Here is a 16,631-nt window from a genome sequence, read left to right as displayed (position 1 = left end):
CAGACATGGGGAACCAGTTGTGGCTGAACTAAAACTCTCATTATCCCTGATCTTTAGCCATGCTGACTGACACGGGTGGGCACTGACGTCCACCCTCTGGAGGGCCACAGCTTTCTCATACCTGAGCTAGAGTGTTGCGCTTTGACTCAGGAGACCTGGGTTCAAATCCCTGCAGGCATAAGCACTGAAGAAGATCCCTGCAGGATCAGGCCACTGACCTATCTAGTCCAGCATCTTGTTCTCACAGTGACCTGAATGCAATAGCACTCTCCTTTCTGCAATGGTTGTGAGTAAAAAAGTGTGGGGTGTGTGCTTGGCAGGCCGGGATTGGGGGGGGGGGCGGATCACGTAAACTTACCCTGAGCATCTTGGAAGAAGGGAGAGGAACATATATATACCTGAAGGTATCATATTATACCTGAATGAACGTCTCCATCCCCATCGTTCTGCCTGGACACTGAGGTCCAGCGCAGAGGGCCTTCTGGTGAAATGGGCACAAGATGTTGGTCATGACATTATGTTTGCTGACTGGGAACAGTTATGGACCACCGGTTTGAAATTCACAGCATGTACTGCTTTGAAAGAAAATATTATGAAAATGATTTACAGGTGGTACATGACTCCAGTCAAGCTTGCTAAGATCTATCATTTGCCCAACAACAAATGTTGGAAATGTAAGGAAGCTGAAGGAACCTTCTATCACCTTTGGTGGACCTGCCCAAAAATTAAGGCCTACTGGGAAATGATCTATAATGAAATTAAGAAAGTCCTTAAATGGACGTTTTCAAAGAAACCAGAGGCTTTTCTTCTGGGCATGGTGGGCCAATTGGTACCGAAGAAGGATAAGACTTTCTTTATGTATGCTACCACGGCAGCAAGAATTCTTTTAGCAAAGTATTGGAAGATGCAAGAACTACCCACTCTGGAGGAATGGCAGATGAAGGTGATCGAATATATGGGATTGGCAGAGATGACCGGCAGAATCCGTGACCAGAGGAAGGAGGCGGTGGAGGAAGATTGGAGAAAATTTAAAGTATACCTTAAGAACTATTGTAAAATATTGGACGGTTAAGATGTCGAGAGGCTAGAAACAAAGAACTACAGCTGTAAATCGTAAATTAAAGGGGGAAACTTAATGAGAATATACAGAGAAATTGACTGAAGGGTTGCTGACACATTATAAAATAATGATGCAGAGAAGGGGAGGTATGGGGAAGTCACGTTTTATGTATTTGTTTGTGATTTGTTTGTTTTTCCTATACCCTTGTTCCCTGTTTTCTTTGTTTTGCAAAAATAATAAAAAATTATTACAAAAAAAAAACAGAGGGCCTTCTGGTGGTTCCCTCACTGCGAGAAGCCAAGTTACAGGGAACCAGGCAGAGGGCCTTCTCTGTAGTGGCACCTGCCCTGTGGAACGCCCTCCCACCAGATGTCAAAGAGAAAAACAACTACCAGACTTTTAGAAGACATCTGAAGGCAGCCCTGTTCAGGGAATCTTTTAATGTTTAACAGACCACTGTATTTTAATACTTTGTTGGAAGCCACCCAGAGTGGCAGGGGAAACCCAGCCAGATGGGCGGGGTATAAATAATAAATTATTATTATTTTATTATTATTACTAAATGTCTTTTTTGGCTGCCATCCTAAGCACACTCCCAGACTCTTAAACCCCACGGAATAGAGTGGAACTTGATTTTGAGTAAACCGGCATATAGGATAGCGGGCACTGTCTGGTCATAATTTGGCAAGTGGATGGCTTGGCCGTTTTTATTTCTGCCCCCTCCCCAAAGCTTAAAATGGAGCAATTCTGATGGTTTTGCATGGTGTCCAGAAGGCCTGGCAATGGTGTGTGTGTGTGTGTGTGTGTGTGTGTGTGTGTGTGTTGTGCTGGCTGCCATATTCAAGCCCTATTGCTGATGATCTTGCTCTTTCTAATGCAGGAATCCCTTTCCCTCCTCTTGAGGTGCAAGTGAGGAGCAGAACAGCTCACACGATAGCAGTGTCCTGGATCCCAGGCTTTGATGGCTATTCGCCTTTGAGCCGCTGCAGAGTTCAGGTATGCCTTTATGCGTTCTTCAGCATTTGTGTGGTTGCTTTTACCTGATGTTTCATATGGTACTTCCAGCGCCGTCATATATACAAATCTCCTCAGAAGTAAGTCCTGTTGAGGCTTTCTCCCAAGCAAGTGAGCATAAGGTTGCAGTCATCGGTACTTCCCTGTCCTCTGTTGCAAGGCTGCAGAATATGGGGGGATGTGGCAATTCTTCTGGGTGCACTGCTGCAAATCAGGATTTCCCTGCGTGTCTTAGTTTGCCTTCCTGCAAAGGGAAGCTTGAAAACAGAACTAGTGTTATGCAGAAGGGAAATACAGTGGTACCTCACAAGACGAATGCCTCGCAAGACAAAAAATGCGCAAGATGAAAGAGTTTTCCGTTTTTTGAGTCGTTCCGCAAGACGAATTTCCCTATGGGCTTGCTTCGCAAGACGAAACGTCTTGCGAGTTCTTGCAAGTTTGTTTCCTTTTTCTTAAAGCCGCTAAGCCGTTAATAGCTGCTAAGCCGCTAATAGCCGCTAAGCTGCTAATAGCCGTGCCTCGCAAGACGAAAAACCGCAAGACGAAGAGACTCGCGGAAAGGATTAATTTCGTCTTGCGAGGCACCACTGTATATCTAGACCTGCGATGGTCACCAACCATTTGGACCTTGATGTGGTTTGTTCTTTCGGCCTGTTCTTCGTGCTCATCTTTTGGCTGGACAGGAAATGATACTTTGCATTTTTTAGCATTAAGTATGATTTTTACTGTTTGGGTTATTTTATTTTATTGTATTTTTTTTTTGTAAGTCGCTTTGAGGCTCTTTTTAAAGCAATGAATAAAATTGAGAATAAAGAATCAGCTGCTTCTCCTCTGTTAACCTGGGTTCCTGGAAGCTAGGCTTGGCTAAAGGAAGAATAAGCAAAGGGTGAATGGAAAGAAAAAGAGAGAGTCGCCTTCCTCATTGCTCGGAGTAATATGCGCAACTGGCATTTTCAGTTCTTCTTAAAGAGAATTCTGGGTGGCACATGTAGGAGGAACTCCGATCAGAGTTCATAAGTGAGTCATCTGAGCTACCGAGGTCCAAGTGGCTGTTGTCGATTTTATGAGTTCAGGGTACAAAAGCCTGGCGTCAACTCCTTCAGTGTCTGCCTGCAAGAAATTAAACAGCAAGCGTCTGGTGATGATTGGCTCAGTCATGCAGGTGAAATGTCAACACAGCTCCCTTTGAGTTCATTGATTTACTTACATTCGTAGTCCGCCCTTTCCGTCAGGCTTGAGGGGGGGAACAAGAGCAGAAGACCCCAGTGCAACAGAATGAAACCTTGCTGTCTCACAAGTCATTTGCAGACCTAACCCAAAGCATTGAGGGCCAGGCCAAACAGGTAGACCTCAAAATACTCCTGAAATGTGCTCAGAGGGGCAAGTTTCAGGTGCAAAGGGGTTCTATATCTGGGACAGGCACAAGCAATGCCTCTCTCTTGCCCTTGCTCTCAGGAGCTGATACGTAAGCTTTTTGCAAACATCCATTACAGGTGTAACTGACCGCACAGTGGAAAGAAACAAGGTGCCACTTGCTAGCTCTAGGCATCCTTTGTGTCAGAGTCTATGTGCACACACCCAAAGGCTGCCTATGCACAAACTGCCCTGGTCAACAGTATGGGTCGGGATTGTATAGTTACTGGTGCCAGATTTTGGGAGGCCTTGAGCAAGAGGCTCTCACTGAGCCCCCCCCCCATCTCCAAGCAGGCACAGCTATAAGATGATGGTAGTTTGCAAACGGAAGAACCCAGGTTCAGTTGCATCCCTGGGAGAGAAACCTGTCTAACACTCTGGAGAGCTGCTGCCAGTCTGTGTAGGCAGTACTGAGCTAAATGGTCTAACCTGGTGTCAGACAGCTGCCTATTTTTTTATGATACTGTACAGAGAACACTTTGGATCTCCTTTCCCCAGGAGATCAGATGAGGTCCCTTCTTTTTAATGCTTTTCCTGGAAGCAGAAACCTTTTCGTTTGCCAAGTTGTTGAACGTGCTAGCTTAATGTGTGCGGGGTGTCTGTGTGTTTTCCTGTTGCTGTTCTTAAATGTTTAACTCTGGGTTTTATGGCGATGAGTTTAGGTTTTATTGCATGTCGCCTTGAGTGCCCTCTGGCTGGGATGGTGGCTGGAGAAAAAAACAACAAGGTTGGATCCTGCCCCTCCTGTGAATTCTGCCTTAACTATTTCAACTTTCAAAGATCTTGTTGTACTGGCAAAACGCTCTGCAGTTTTTAAAATGGCCAGAAGTTATCAAGCGAGGCACCGTCCGCTTAAGCATTTGACACATTTCACAGTAACGCTGAACGCAATTTATCTCGCTTCCCTTCGGTCACGCCGTGTCAAATGAACAGAACTGTGTGGATGTTGGAGCGCAGCCAAATAGTTTTGGTATCTAAGCGGTTGGCGTTTGGGGTTTCTCAGAAGCCACCGGCTTCACAATAACAGTTTGTGCATCCTAAATTCCTGGGGGGAGGGTATTTGTGGGCTGCCATCCTCCACATGGTTCAACAACTTGCATCCCGTTGATTTCTGGGGGGTGGAGGCAGCCTGTATATTAGGGCTGCAGCCCCTAATGTAGCTGTTGAATGCTGAAGCAGGGGGCGTTTCCTTGTTTATTTTGCCTTGAGCAGTGGCGTAGCGTGGGGGTGCAGGGGGGGCTGGCCGCACCGGGCGCAATATCTGGGAGTTAGGGTTAGGGGGCGCAAATCCACCGGTTAGGGGGCACAAATTACTTGCCTTGCCCCGGGTGCTGACAACCCACGCTATGCCACTGGCCTGGAGAAATGGGATACGAGGAACAACACTCTTGCCATCCAGCGTTTATGACCTTGAAAACACAAGGATGCTTCAGTTATTTTGTTGCTGCCATTTCAACCCATGCTTCCCCCAATAAAAGAGCACCTTCAGTGCAGAAGGTTTTCCCCATATCCTCACAATGACCCTGCAAAGTAGGTTAGGCTGAAAGCAGATAACCGGCCAACTTTGCAGCTGGACAAGGATTGTGAACTAAGTCTCCCTGCTCCGTTTAACATTCTGCTCTTTACATTATGCTGCTGGTAGCAATCCACATCCCATGGAAGGTGCTAACAAAACACCTATGCATGTTCTGAGTGGTCGGGAGGACTGATCGGACTGATCAGGAGTGGTCGGACTGATTTGCTGCTGGAGATGGGGAAAAGGGTGTTTCAAAAGCATGCTAGCGATTGCCAGAAAAGCAACAGGATTCTCCGGTTTAAGGCAATAAGCTACAGAGCCACAACTTCATTAGTGTCCAGCTGCACATTTATACACAAACTCAAGTAACTGCATCCTAACAGTATCTGTTAGGATCTGAAGAAGTGTGCATGCACACGAAAGCATATACAAGAACAAACCTAGTTGGTCTCTAAGGTGCTATTGGACATTTTTTATACAGTGGTACCTCTGGTTATGTACTTAATTTATTCCGGAGGTCCGTTCTTAACCTGAAACTGTTCGTAACCTGAAGCATCACTTTAGCTAATGGGGTCTCCTGCTGCTGCTGCACCGCCGCTGCATGATTTCTGTTCTCATCCTCAAGCAAAGTTCTTAACCTGAGGTAGTATTACTGGGTTAGCGGAGTCTGTAACCTGAAGCGTATGTAGCCGGGGGAACATATTTCGACTGCATCCCAACAGCGCTGTTTTATTCTTTTCTAGGAGAACAGCAGCAAGGTGGCAGGATACCTGGTTCCCTTGATTCTTTCCTCACCACTATCGTTTCTGGCAGAAAACATTTTTTGGAAAACAGAAAAATGGGGCAAGGCTGTAACTCAAGAGAAGGGCACGTGGGATGGTATTCAGCTCAGTTTTACTCTTGAGTAGTCCCATTGAAATTAGTGGACCTAATAGACTCGTGTTCATTAATTTCAACGGGTCTACTCTGAGTACAACTTAGTTGAATACCACCTGTGCTTTGCAAGCAGGCAGTTCCTGCTTCAGTTTCTGGCATCTCCTGGCAGGACTGGGAAGGGACTGTGGCCGTGACCCTGGAGAGCTGCTGCCAGTCAGTGTTGACAATATTAGCTCAATGGACCAAGTAGATCCCTATGTAAAGGGATGGAGAAAGCATCATTTTCCATTCTTCCCTGTATTTGTCACATGCACCGCCGCTTCCATTCTGCTGCAGTCCGCCTTCTGCCACAAACTATGCTGCCCGATGTTGGTGAAATTATGCAACCCACTTAATTTCGTTGTTCCACTCCATTCATTTAAATGCAAAGGAAACTCGATGCAAATGGCAGGGGGCTAAAATTCAATGGTGTATTGTTTGCAGACCAAAAGCAACAGCAAGAGTAAATATTCGCTGGGTTGATTTCCATTCTGGACATTGGATGAATAAGTGATTTCTGCTCCCGTTTCCGTCAGAATCTGCCAGCATCCCTAGGTTCTGTGCAGAACAGAGAAAAATCCCAGGCAGAGATCCGTTGCAGAGCCACAAGATCTCATGGATTAGTGACCGAGCAACACCTTCTGAAACTGCCACGATTGGCTAAAACAGGTCACAAGGACTCTTGGCTGGAAGCCACAAGCCCATTGCTCCCTGTTCTTTCCATGGCTGGTTGTAGACCAATGGAAAGCCCCAGGATGCAGGCGGAAACCCAACGTCCGGGGCAATGCAGGGGTGCAGAGTCACATCCGCACAGCAGGCCGCCCTTTGTGATCATGCTCCGCTTTTAAATAATTGTTTCATTCAGCTGAGGAAGTGCCCTTACATGCAGATAACTGGGCAACATCAGGATTTCCTCTAGCTGGGTCTTGTTCCTAAGAAAGGTCAGGGCATTTTCCCCCCATATCTCATTTTGCACAGATGTATTCCTTCTAGTGCCGAAACATAAAAGCATCTGTGAGCCTGGTTATTGCGTTTCCTATGTGATATTTCCACGTATCAGCTTAAGCAGCACCAGTTGCCTTCTGGAAACTCTAATAAGCTGCTTTTGTGAGTTGCGGTGGGTGGATCAGGAACAGGGTGATGATGCCTTTCCTTTCTCGATGTTGTCACGTCAATGGTATTTGATGCTGCATTCCTGCTGAAACTCCGGAAATAGGTTGGAAAATAATAATATTTTTAAAGAAACCCTATGACTTAATATTCTGTAACTGGCCACTTTACAGATACTGTAATAAAGGAACAGAATTTCTGAATTCGAGAGCATTCAGAATCCCCAAGGCAAGACCGCTTTTGGAGCTCTTAGCATTTGATACTCACAAAACCAGGCAAGAATTACTATGGTGTTGATGTTTTTAAAAGGCGGCCTGGACCAAATGGCCTCAGACACCTTTGGGAACACAAGAGACAGTAAGGTGATGGCAAATGAAATACACCAAAAACAGGAACAGCTGGTTTTGATTACACTTGTGTATTTGCCTGCCAGAGCATCTGGTAGCATCAAGGGCTGCTTAATTTTCGTTTTCTGTCTGGTGGTGTGCAGCACTGAAGTGAATGCTGCCAGAGATGAGACTAGATTTGAGCAATACAGGCAGGGAGAATGAGACTGGGTTTTGCAAAAAGAAAAATAAAGATAAATGTGCCGCGTACAATGTAAAGGTAAAGGGACCCCTGACCATTAGGTCCAGTCGTGGCCGACTCTGGGGTTGTGGCGCTCATCTCGCTTTATTGGCCGAGGGAGCCGGCGTACACCTTCCGGGTCATGAGGTCAGCATGATTAAGCCACTTCTGGCGAAACAGAGCAGCGCACAGAAACACCGTTTACCTTCCTGCTGGAGCAGTACCTATTTATCTACTTGCACTTTGACATGCTTTTGAACTGCTAGGTTGGCAGGAGCTGGGACCGAGCAACAGGAGCTCACCCCATCACGGGGATTCATGAGTAACGCATGGAGAAAATTTGGTTTGACCCCAAATGTGTTTCTGAAGCTTGTGTTAGGCCTTGAATCCTCTCTTCCTCTCGCCTTGGGCACTTCCTGTAACTCTGTGGGAAGGAAAGTTTCCCCATGTGCTCAGCCCAGAGCCATTCCTTGCCGTTCAACATGCTTATTTTCTGTGGCGATAGGGCGGGCTTGCCACTTCTCTTCTTGCAAATTACACAGGACTGCTGGCAGATAATTGTGCCTGTAGCTTTGGAACTCCTTGCTGAATCATCTTTGCCTTAACCATTTTTGTTCTTCATTTCAGGTGACGGATGCTTTTGCACCAAGCAATGCCTCTGTGTTGGTTTTCAACACTTCTGTGCCCCCTCATCTGTACCGTATTCAGAATCTGGGGGCCGTGAAGGATTATAACATCCGTGTTTCTTGTATGAACGAAGTAGGCTGGTCTGCCTTCAGCCCGTGGATAACTGCCAATACAACAGAAGGAGGTAAGTAAAACAAACTATTTCAGGGTTATCAAAGTCTGTAACCTGAAGCGTCTGTAACCCGAGGTACCACTGTACTGTCAATTAGGATAGCGGCTGCTGCATGGGAATGTAGCTGTGCGAATGTTGTGGGCGCCTATTGGACAGCGCCAGTGACATCACTGATGATGAGCAACGCACCCACCCACCCTGCTCTCGTATCTGTGCCATTTTCTTAGCAAATGGGTATTCACTTTCTGTGCCACTCAAACAGTGCATGTAGCCCTTTAAAAAAAATTAAGAGTGGAAGACACTAGCAAGCCCTACATACCCTGTGCCTATCTTGTGATCTACATACATTTGTTTTTGTCTTGTTCTTTGAATGCTGTATGCTCCCACCCCAAGAATTCTGCAGCGTGCATCTTCCCAAAGTCAACAAAATGGGGAAATGACCAGCCTTCTGTTTTTCCACTGTGTGTTTTTCAGCTCCCTCTGCTCCGCCTGGGAATGTCACGCTCTCCGTCAATGAGTCCAGCTCTTCTGTGATCGTCACGTGGATAAAGCCTCCCTCTGCACAGATGAACGGTGAACTTCAAGGCTACAGCATCTCTCATGTGTGGCAGAATTCAGAGGTGTTTGTAAGTATTGAAACAATGCCTTCATTCACATGTCACCCTAAACAATGGTTAATGATAGCCAAGGTTTTTAGACCAACAGGAAACCTTGGTTTGCCAAGCATATTTGAATTGTATTTTAAAAACCATAGAGAAGCAGTAACGCTGGGCCCAATGATCAACTATGGTTTATAAACTATGGGTTAGTGTTACATGCAAACCAGGCCAGTGAACAACCCAGGTTCCTATTGACCAGAGCTTTTAAAGTTATTTTGAACACTGATTAAGGGAAATGCAGGTACTGATGTATCGCACAAATAAAACTAAGGCAGAGTGGTGAATTTGCTCAGGGAAAGGGGTGTTCCCTCTGCAAATGGCCCCAGATATTTAGCAGCAGTTAAGAGATTGAGGTGGCAGTCCTACACTCCCTTATCTCATGGTTAGTCCTGCTGAACTCAGTAAGAATGTATTTCTAAGTAGACGTGCACAGGATTGCACCGTGAGGCTCTTAAATCTGCACTGCTCCAGACTTGGCATTCATCCTATATCCCTGGCTTTATGAATGAGTGAAGAAGATTTGGCCCTAAAATCTGGCCCTAAAAGACCCTGAGATCTAATACTTTGAAGCCTTTTGTGTTTGCTTATGAGAGCATTGCAAAAAGCCTGTTGAACTTCGAGACCTTGTCGAGTGGGGAGTCTTACTCACAGCAAGCCTCACTCATCCCTCCCAGCCTCTGAGCAGGTAGAGAACGGCAGTGAAGTCCCCAATTTTATCTGAAATGTGTCGGCCTACATCAGAAAAATTGTGGCATCACATAGCTACAAGTCCCATGAGGAAGAGAAAAAGAAAACAAGAAGTTTATACTTGTGATAGAAGCATGATCCAAAACAGATCCTGATTCCTAGTTTAGGTTTCCACTGAGTTGATTTTATTTATATTAGATTGGCTTTTTGAGTCCAAAGTTTGAGGTATTGAAAAGAAACTGCACCACGGCTCACCAAAATCCTATGCATGCTTATGCTGAAGTAAGTACTGCTGTGTTCATTGGGGCTTGCGCTCATGTCAGTGTGCAAATGTTTTCGTTGTTTTCAAATCTCCCATGGAAGGGGGGAATGTGATTCATGCTTGTTTTCTGTACGACTTGAGTTTTCTGTTCCCTTTTTAATGTTTTTGGGATCTGGAAATCAAAGGGCTCAAACCCACTGAAATCAGCAAAGTGATAATATGGTCTTGTGACTAGTCTAGGGTGGAGACGCAAACTCATCAACTTGTCTTAACTAAAGGTCACTTCCTTCACCCTCAGAGAAGGAAGGCATAAATCTAAGCATCTTCCCTCTCTAGAAAAACGCTGGATGCCAAAACTTTTAATATCTAGGCAGTTCACATTCTGCATGTGCCTGCAGCTTCTGAGATGTAATAAAACACACTCCATTGTTTGCTCTTGAACATTCCTGAGTACGACAGAAAATCATTTGTTAGGCTGTAAGTTCTTAATGAAGCCCTTTCAAAAGACAAGTGGCTTCTAGGAACAGGACGGATTTATTATGCAGCAGAAGTTGCTTAGGCAAGAGTTTAATACGCTTGTAAGATGGTGCAAGGGATGCGGGTGGCGCTGTGGGTTAAACCATAGAGCCTAGGGCTTGCCGATCAGAAGGTTGGCGGTTCGAATCCCCACAATGGGGTGAGCTAGCAGTTCGAAAGCACATCAAAATGCAAGGAGATAAAGTGCAAGTAAGCTCTGGGGTTGCGGCGCTCATCTCGCTTTATTGGCTGAGGGAGCCGGCGTACAGCTTCTGGGTCATGTGGCCAGCATGACTAAGCCGCTTCTGGCGAACCAAAGCAGCACACGGAAACGCCATTTACCTTCCTGCTGGAGTGGTACCTATTTATCTACTTGCACTTTGACGTGCTTTCAAACTGCTAGGTTGGCAGGAGCAGGGACCGAGCAACGGGAGTTCACACCATCGCGGGGATTCGAACCACCGACAGAGCCAGTAGCTTAGGGCCTCATCAAACCTAAATCTGGCCCTGCTCCAGATAAACCACGAGCTGTAAACCAAGAACAAACATTGGCTATATAAAGGGGTACATAAACAGATTTGACTTGTGACCCTTCATCACCACCCTTTGCTCCATGTTAACCAGTATCCAATTTCTCCTTTGTTAAAGCGTCCCCATTTTGGGGTGGTGTGTGTGCCAGTCGGTCTATTAACGATCAGCTGAGAGCCTTAATCGTTTCATAATTTTGCCTAGTTCCTGTTTACACAGACTTTTGATACAGCCTTATTCAGTTGAAGCTGTACTACCGTAACAGCTTCAACTGTAACACATTGCCCTACCGTAACACATTGCCCTACAAAGACACTGAGCATTACATGCCAGCCTGCCAGCTGGACTGTGAGTCACAGAAGAAGTTATTTTTTGTGTGTTTTGGTTTTCAGTAGTGGTTTCAGCAGGAAGCAGGACCTGTCGTTCTTTCAGCTGTTCAGCTGACTCACTAGATGTCCAGGAAATAACAGGGAATTTACGGGAAAGGGAATCTCTTGTTTCAAATATGCTAGCATTCTTGGAGGGATATCTGGCTTGGATGCCGCTGCGTCACTTAAGCTTATTAAAACAATTTGCTTTGCTCCTGCGTAAAGGTGCTTTAGCTGTAAGTGCCCAAATGCCCATTTCGTCTCTGGAGGAATTCTAGCTACAAGCATGGCATCTAAGATCAAAAATGGCACCTTGCATGTCTGCTGCATTCCCATGTACACAAACAAATATCACAAGTGTTAAGAGAATGCCTAGTTGTCAGAATTAATATTTTCGTTAATGGCAGTACTGCTTTAAACACAGGTAATTTACAGACCATTAGTAAACACTCAAGAATATCTTAAGGTTGCAGTCCTGTGCATGTTTACTTAGAAATAAGTCTCATTATTGTTAATTGGGCTTATTCTCAAGCAAGTGGACATAATGTTGCACTCTGATGTTCTGTCTCAAATATTCATGGGCAAACATGTGAGATGAGGTTGGCTTTGGGTTCCCAAGATTCCTGAAGCCCAGTTATTTTGCCTGTTCTCTGTTCCTTGTATAGCAACTGGTTTTGCCCCATTTATTTATCTTCAAAGTGGCACTTTTTATGTGTTTAATTATATTTATTGATCCTTGTCCAAAGACATACAAAAGTTCATATCCAATACAAAGTATTTTTTCACAATACACTGAAATAAAAGAGATGTTTCATCTTAAAAGGAACGGAGGTGGAAAGAAGAAGAAAAGAGTAAAAAGGGGGGGGGGAGGAGGAAGGAAGAACGAAAGAAGAGAGAGATGGAAAAAAAGAATAAAGAAAGATAAAAAGACTCCCGGTTCTTTGCCCTGCAGCTAAATATCATATTCACTCATTAACTTCCAACCACTCTATCTTCCGTAAACCAATATTTTTTCAGTCTTCAAATCCAGATATTCATTCTCTCGTTCACACAAAAAATCCATAAAAGGTTTACAATCCTTAATCAAGGTCAATAATGGTTTTTCTCTAATTAAACACATTAACTTTGTGGTTTAAGTGGTGCTTCTTGCTGGGAACATTCCTGTGGCTTTGCAAATTCAGAAAGGAGTGGGAAAAGGCTGAGCACAGAGAGAAAGCAATGAATTTTACAAACCGTTCCCATCCTCGGCTTTCTGATAGCACTCCAGTTTGGGGAGTTTTTTGTTCGTCGGTACCCCCCTCTTGATTATTTGGCTCTTGCCTGTAAGGAGGACAGGTTTGCAATGACAGGGCTTGATGGTCCACAGCTGGAAGCTTATAGAACTGGGTAAAATTTATGCTGAATTTTGACTCTGGCAGTAAGAGCGTTTACAAAGAAATGCTGGCCAGAGCTACCACCCCGTACTTGGAGTGCTATCTTCACGGAAACTGTGGCTCTCCATGAATCAATAGCTGTCTCTTGACATGAGCGCTGCCTGTTTATGTTCAGCAAACAAGCATGAAATCTGATCTGGAAATCTGTTGGATGGGGATAAATGTTGGCTTTTCAGCTAATTATCTAGTCTAATGGGAGGAAATGGGTCTACGAAGGGGAAAGTCTTTCCCCATTAATTCCTCTGCGTTTTAAAGAACCTCTCCCCCCCCCCTTGCAGCAGAATCTCTCTTCGCGTACCGGTAAAGATTCCAGTGCCGTTCACATTCCAATCGTGGCCATCAATGCAACCTGCATGGTGCGAGTCGCTGCCATTACAAATGGCGGAGTGGGGCCATTCAGTGATCCAGTGGCAGTTTTTATTCCAGGAAATGGTAAGTTGGACTAATGTAGCGCGATAATGAGCTAAGGGACACTTGCAGCCTGGCTGTTTCTTCAGGTGGAATCCAGTGGCCAACCTAGATGGATTTAAAAAGAGGATTGGGCGAATGAACAAAGCATAAGGCTATTAGCCACAATAGCTGTTCTCTGCCTCCACAGTCAGAGGCAGTGATGCTTCTGAATGTCCGTTGCTGGGTACCACAGGTGGGGAGAGTTTTCTTGTGCTCACAGGTTGGCCACTGTGAGACCAGGATGCTAGCCTAGACGGGCCATTGGTCTGATCCAGCAAGCTCATCTTTATGTTCTTATCATAATCTGGCAAATTCAAGGCTGTGCAATAAAAGTTTATTTGGAGCTGTTGCGCAACACACATGCTTGCCACCCCCAAATCAGACTTTTTGCAATAAGAAAAGTGTTGGAGAAATGCAGTGGAAGGCGGGAGACAACTTTGTTGTTGTTAAAAAAAATTACAATTTTCAAGTTTATACATTTCACTAATTTTATACATTTCCTTAATTTTACAATCATTTTGACATTTCAAAACTTGACTTCCTTCCCCCTCTTTCTGCAGTTCCTTTTTTATATCTTCTGCATATCCAAATTAACCTAATTTGCTCATTTATCCATCTTCTTTAAATATATACTCTTATAAAACTGCAGGTTATCACAATAATCCTGCCAATGTTTTTATCAGTTTACAGTTTACCTGTAAACATTCAATAAACCATTTCCATTCTTTTATAAAAAGTTTGTTATCTTGATTTCTTATTCTTCTGGTAAGTTTCACCGTTTCTGCATATTCCATAAGTTTTTGTATCCATTCTTCCTTTGCTGGGACTTCTGCTTCTTTCCTTTTTGGGGCAATTAACATTCTTGCCACTGTGGCGTGAGATAGCTTTTGAATGACATAATGTTCCTCTGCATCCTTGCAAACAAATCAGGGTGCATGCCGTGTAAATACTCTATGATTTTGTGTTTGAACTGAGAGATCGATATTGCAATATAAGTAAAGGTAAAGGGACCCCTGACCATTAGGTCCAGTCGTGGCCGACTCTGGCTCATTCGCTCTACTGCCTGAGGGAGCCGGCGTACAGCTTCTGGGTCATGTGGCCAGCCATGACTAAGCCACTTCTGGCAAACCAGAGCAGCGCATGGAAACGCCGTTTACCTTCCCGCCGGAGTGGTACCTATTTATCTACTTGCACTTTGATGTTCTTTCGAACTGCTAGGTTGGCAGGAGCAGGGACCAAGCAACAGGAGCTCACCCCATCGCGGGGATTTGAACCACTGACCTTCTGATCAGCAGGTCCTAGGCTCTGTGGTTTTACCCACAGCGCCACCCGCGTCCCTGTATTGCAATATAGTTGCATCTTGAACCTTCAGTAGGGGCCAGTTTGGAACAGGCAAATCTAGTGAAGCCATCCACCTGCACCTACTCTGAACATATTTGTAATCGTCTTGTGACTCTCCCTCATAAGAAGCTGCCCAGGTCCCCAAACTGTCGTCTTCTTCTTCTTTGGCGATCACTCGTAGCCGAGTAAGGTTGTCTTCCATAAACACGGTCTTAACAGTGAGTCTGTAAGTGACTGTGGAGGCCAATTCTGGATCCACACGTCCTTCCACAGTGGGGACATAGGTTTGCAGATGGGCGTTGATAATGGTGAGGGTTTGCCAAGCATGCCTTCCTCTTAGCACGTTTCTCCCTTGCGTCCTGAGTTCGAGTGTCTTCAAAGCCCATCACACCTTTGGTAAAGGCTGTTCTCCAACTGGAGCGCTCGCAGGCCAGTGTTTCCCAGTTGTCGGTGCTTATACAATCTTTTTAAAGATTTGCCTTGAGTCTTTGAACCTCTTTTGTTTACCACTGGCATTACACTTTCCATTTTAAAGTTGGGAATAGAGTAGTTCCTTTGCGAGACGATAATCAGGCATCCGCACAACATGACCAGTCCATCAAAGTTGATGTTGAAGAATCATCGCTGTAACACTCCCCAGGTCCCCAAACTGTATGAAGATCTCCACCCCCTTTTCTCTGTAACGCGTCTTATTGTCTTAGGTTTCGTATCTACTGCCTCTTCTTCAACTCCAGCATCAAGAAGCACACATTCACTGACGATAGTCCTCGGGTTTATATGTGGAGTTGTCGTCGTCGGGTTAATCCTGTATGCGTCTGTGATTATCAGGAAAAAGTTAACAGAAGAGACCAAGTTTGGGTAAGTACACACACAAAAAGACAAAATTCTAATCATTTTAAGCTTGGGAGCTGGTTTCTAGGGGCCCATTCACCCCTTTAGCCGAAATTCATTGACTGGGCGATGCAAAAATTCACTGGGTTTCAGGAGGAATCTGCCATAAAGCTGGCATTAACGTCCACCTTTAATGTTGAGCAAGAAAACCTCCATGCATCTAGGATAGTCACGATCCTCTGTGATGAAAGCTACCTTCTAAAGTCTATATTAAGCAGGATAATTGAATAGAGGTCAGTGTGGTTGGCTAGTTAAGTGTTGAACTCCCAGGCTCAGCCCAAGACTTAAGTAAGTTAGGCTGAAATGGTATGCATGTTTGCATGTCAGTAAGAGCCATTGAGCACAGTGGGGCTTACTTCTGAGTAAAACTACAGAGATCTGTAGGACTGACTCCCCAGCAAGAATGCACAGGATGGCAGCCTTAAGCATCCGTTTAATTTCCTCCTGCTGAAACAAAATTGGATTTAAATAAACTGGATTTTAGCTCCATGATGCCCCAGTGAGTAGTAAGAAAGGACACAGAGCCCAAATTCATGTAATGAGCAGATTTGGATAATAGAGGCTCTGTAACCTTTTTGTGAAGCATGATTCAGTTCAGCATGTGATTGTGAACAGTTTTCTGACTGCTAAAGGTTTTAATTGTCTTGGATATTTTTGCAAAAAAATTATAATAACACACAGTCAAGTTTCTCTGAACTTAAGGCCACTCTAATCTGCAACCTCTGCCTTAGGTCCCCTTTTGGTCATTCTAAAATTGGGAGGAATCAGGAATCAGAGGAATTGGGAGGAATCACAGGAATCAGATTTATTTTAGGGGGCAGCCCTCTAGAAATAGAACAGGTTGTGCTTTGCAACTGTGAATCCTGTTTACAACACACACCTCTTCTGATCCTTAGTCACTTTTAACATGGGAGGCTGTTGTTTTATCCAAGGATTGTTTTCTTGCATCAACAAAGGCCCATTGTAATCCTAGATCACAAAACTCCTTCCCTTGTGACCTTATACAACCAAGTTCCAAACAGATCAGCTCTTGCCCTTTTCTCGTAAGACCTTTTGAAATGAGCAGCTGTTCTGAGTGGGCCAGAGAGAGAGAGAGAAGTAT

General features: G+C 44.8%; 1 protein-coding gene across 4 annotated transcripts in view; it reads left to right on the top strand.

Moving 5' to 3' along the window:
* The window catches only part of MERTK (MER proto-oncogene, tyrosine kinase), a 51,915-nt gene that overhangs the window by 17,733 nt on the left and 17,551 nt on the right, over positions 1-16,631 (top strand). The window contains exons 6-10 of one of the 4 annotated variants that reach the window (XM_083733152.1): positions 1,941-2,056; positions 8,223-8,406; positions 8,869-9,020; positions 13,126-13,279; positions 15,340-15,496. In XM_083733152.1, coding sequence (XP_083589278.1) covers positions 1,941-2,056; positions 8,223-8,406; positions 8,869-9,020; positions 13,126-13,279; positions 15,340-15,496 — 763 coding nt within the window. The remainder of the gene's footprint in view (positions 1-1,940; positions 2,057-8,222; positions 8,407-8,868; positions 9,021-13,125; positions 13,280-15,339; positions 15,497-16,631) is intronic. The other 3 variants (XM_083733155.1, XM_083733153.1, XM_083733154.1) reach the window with 3 other exon arrangements.

The sequence above is a fragment of the Podarcis gaigeae genome (genome assembly GCF_964106915.1).
Source record: "Podarcis gaigeae genome assembly, chromosome: 3".
NCBI classification, from domain to species: domain Eukaryota; kingdom Metazoa; phylum Chordata; class Lepidosauria; order Squamata; family Lacertidae; genus Podarcis; species Podarcis gaigeae.
The sequence above is the reverse complement of the archived record's forward strand: the minus strand, read 5'-3'. Positions and strand labels throughout refer to the sequence as shown.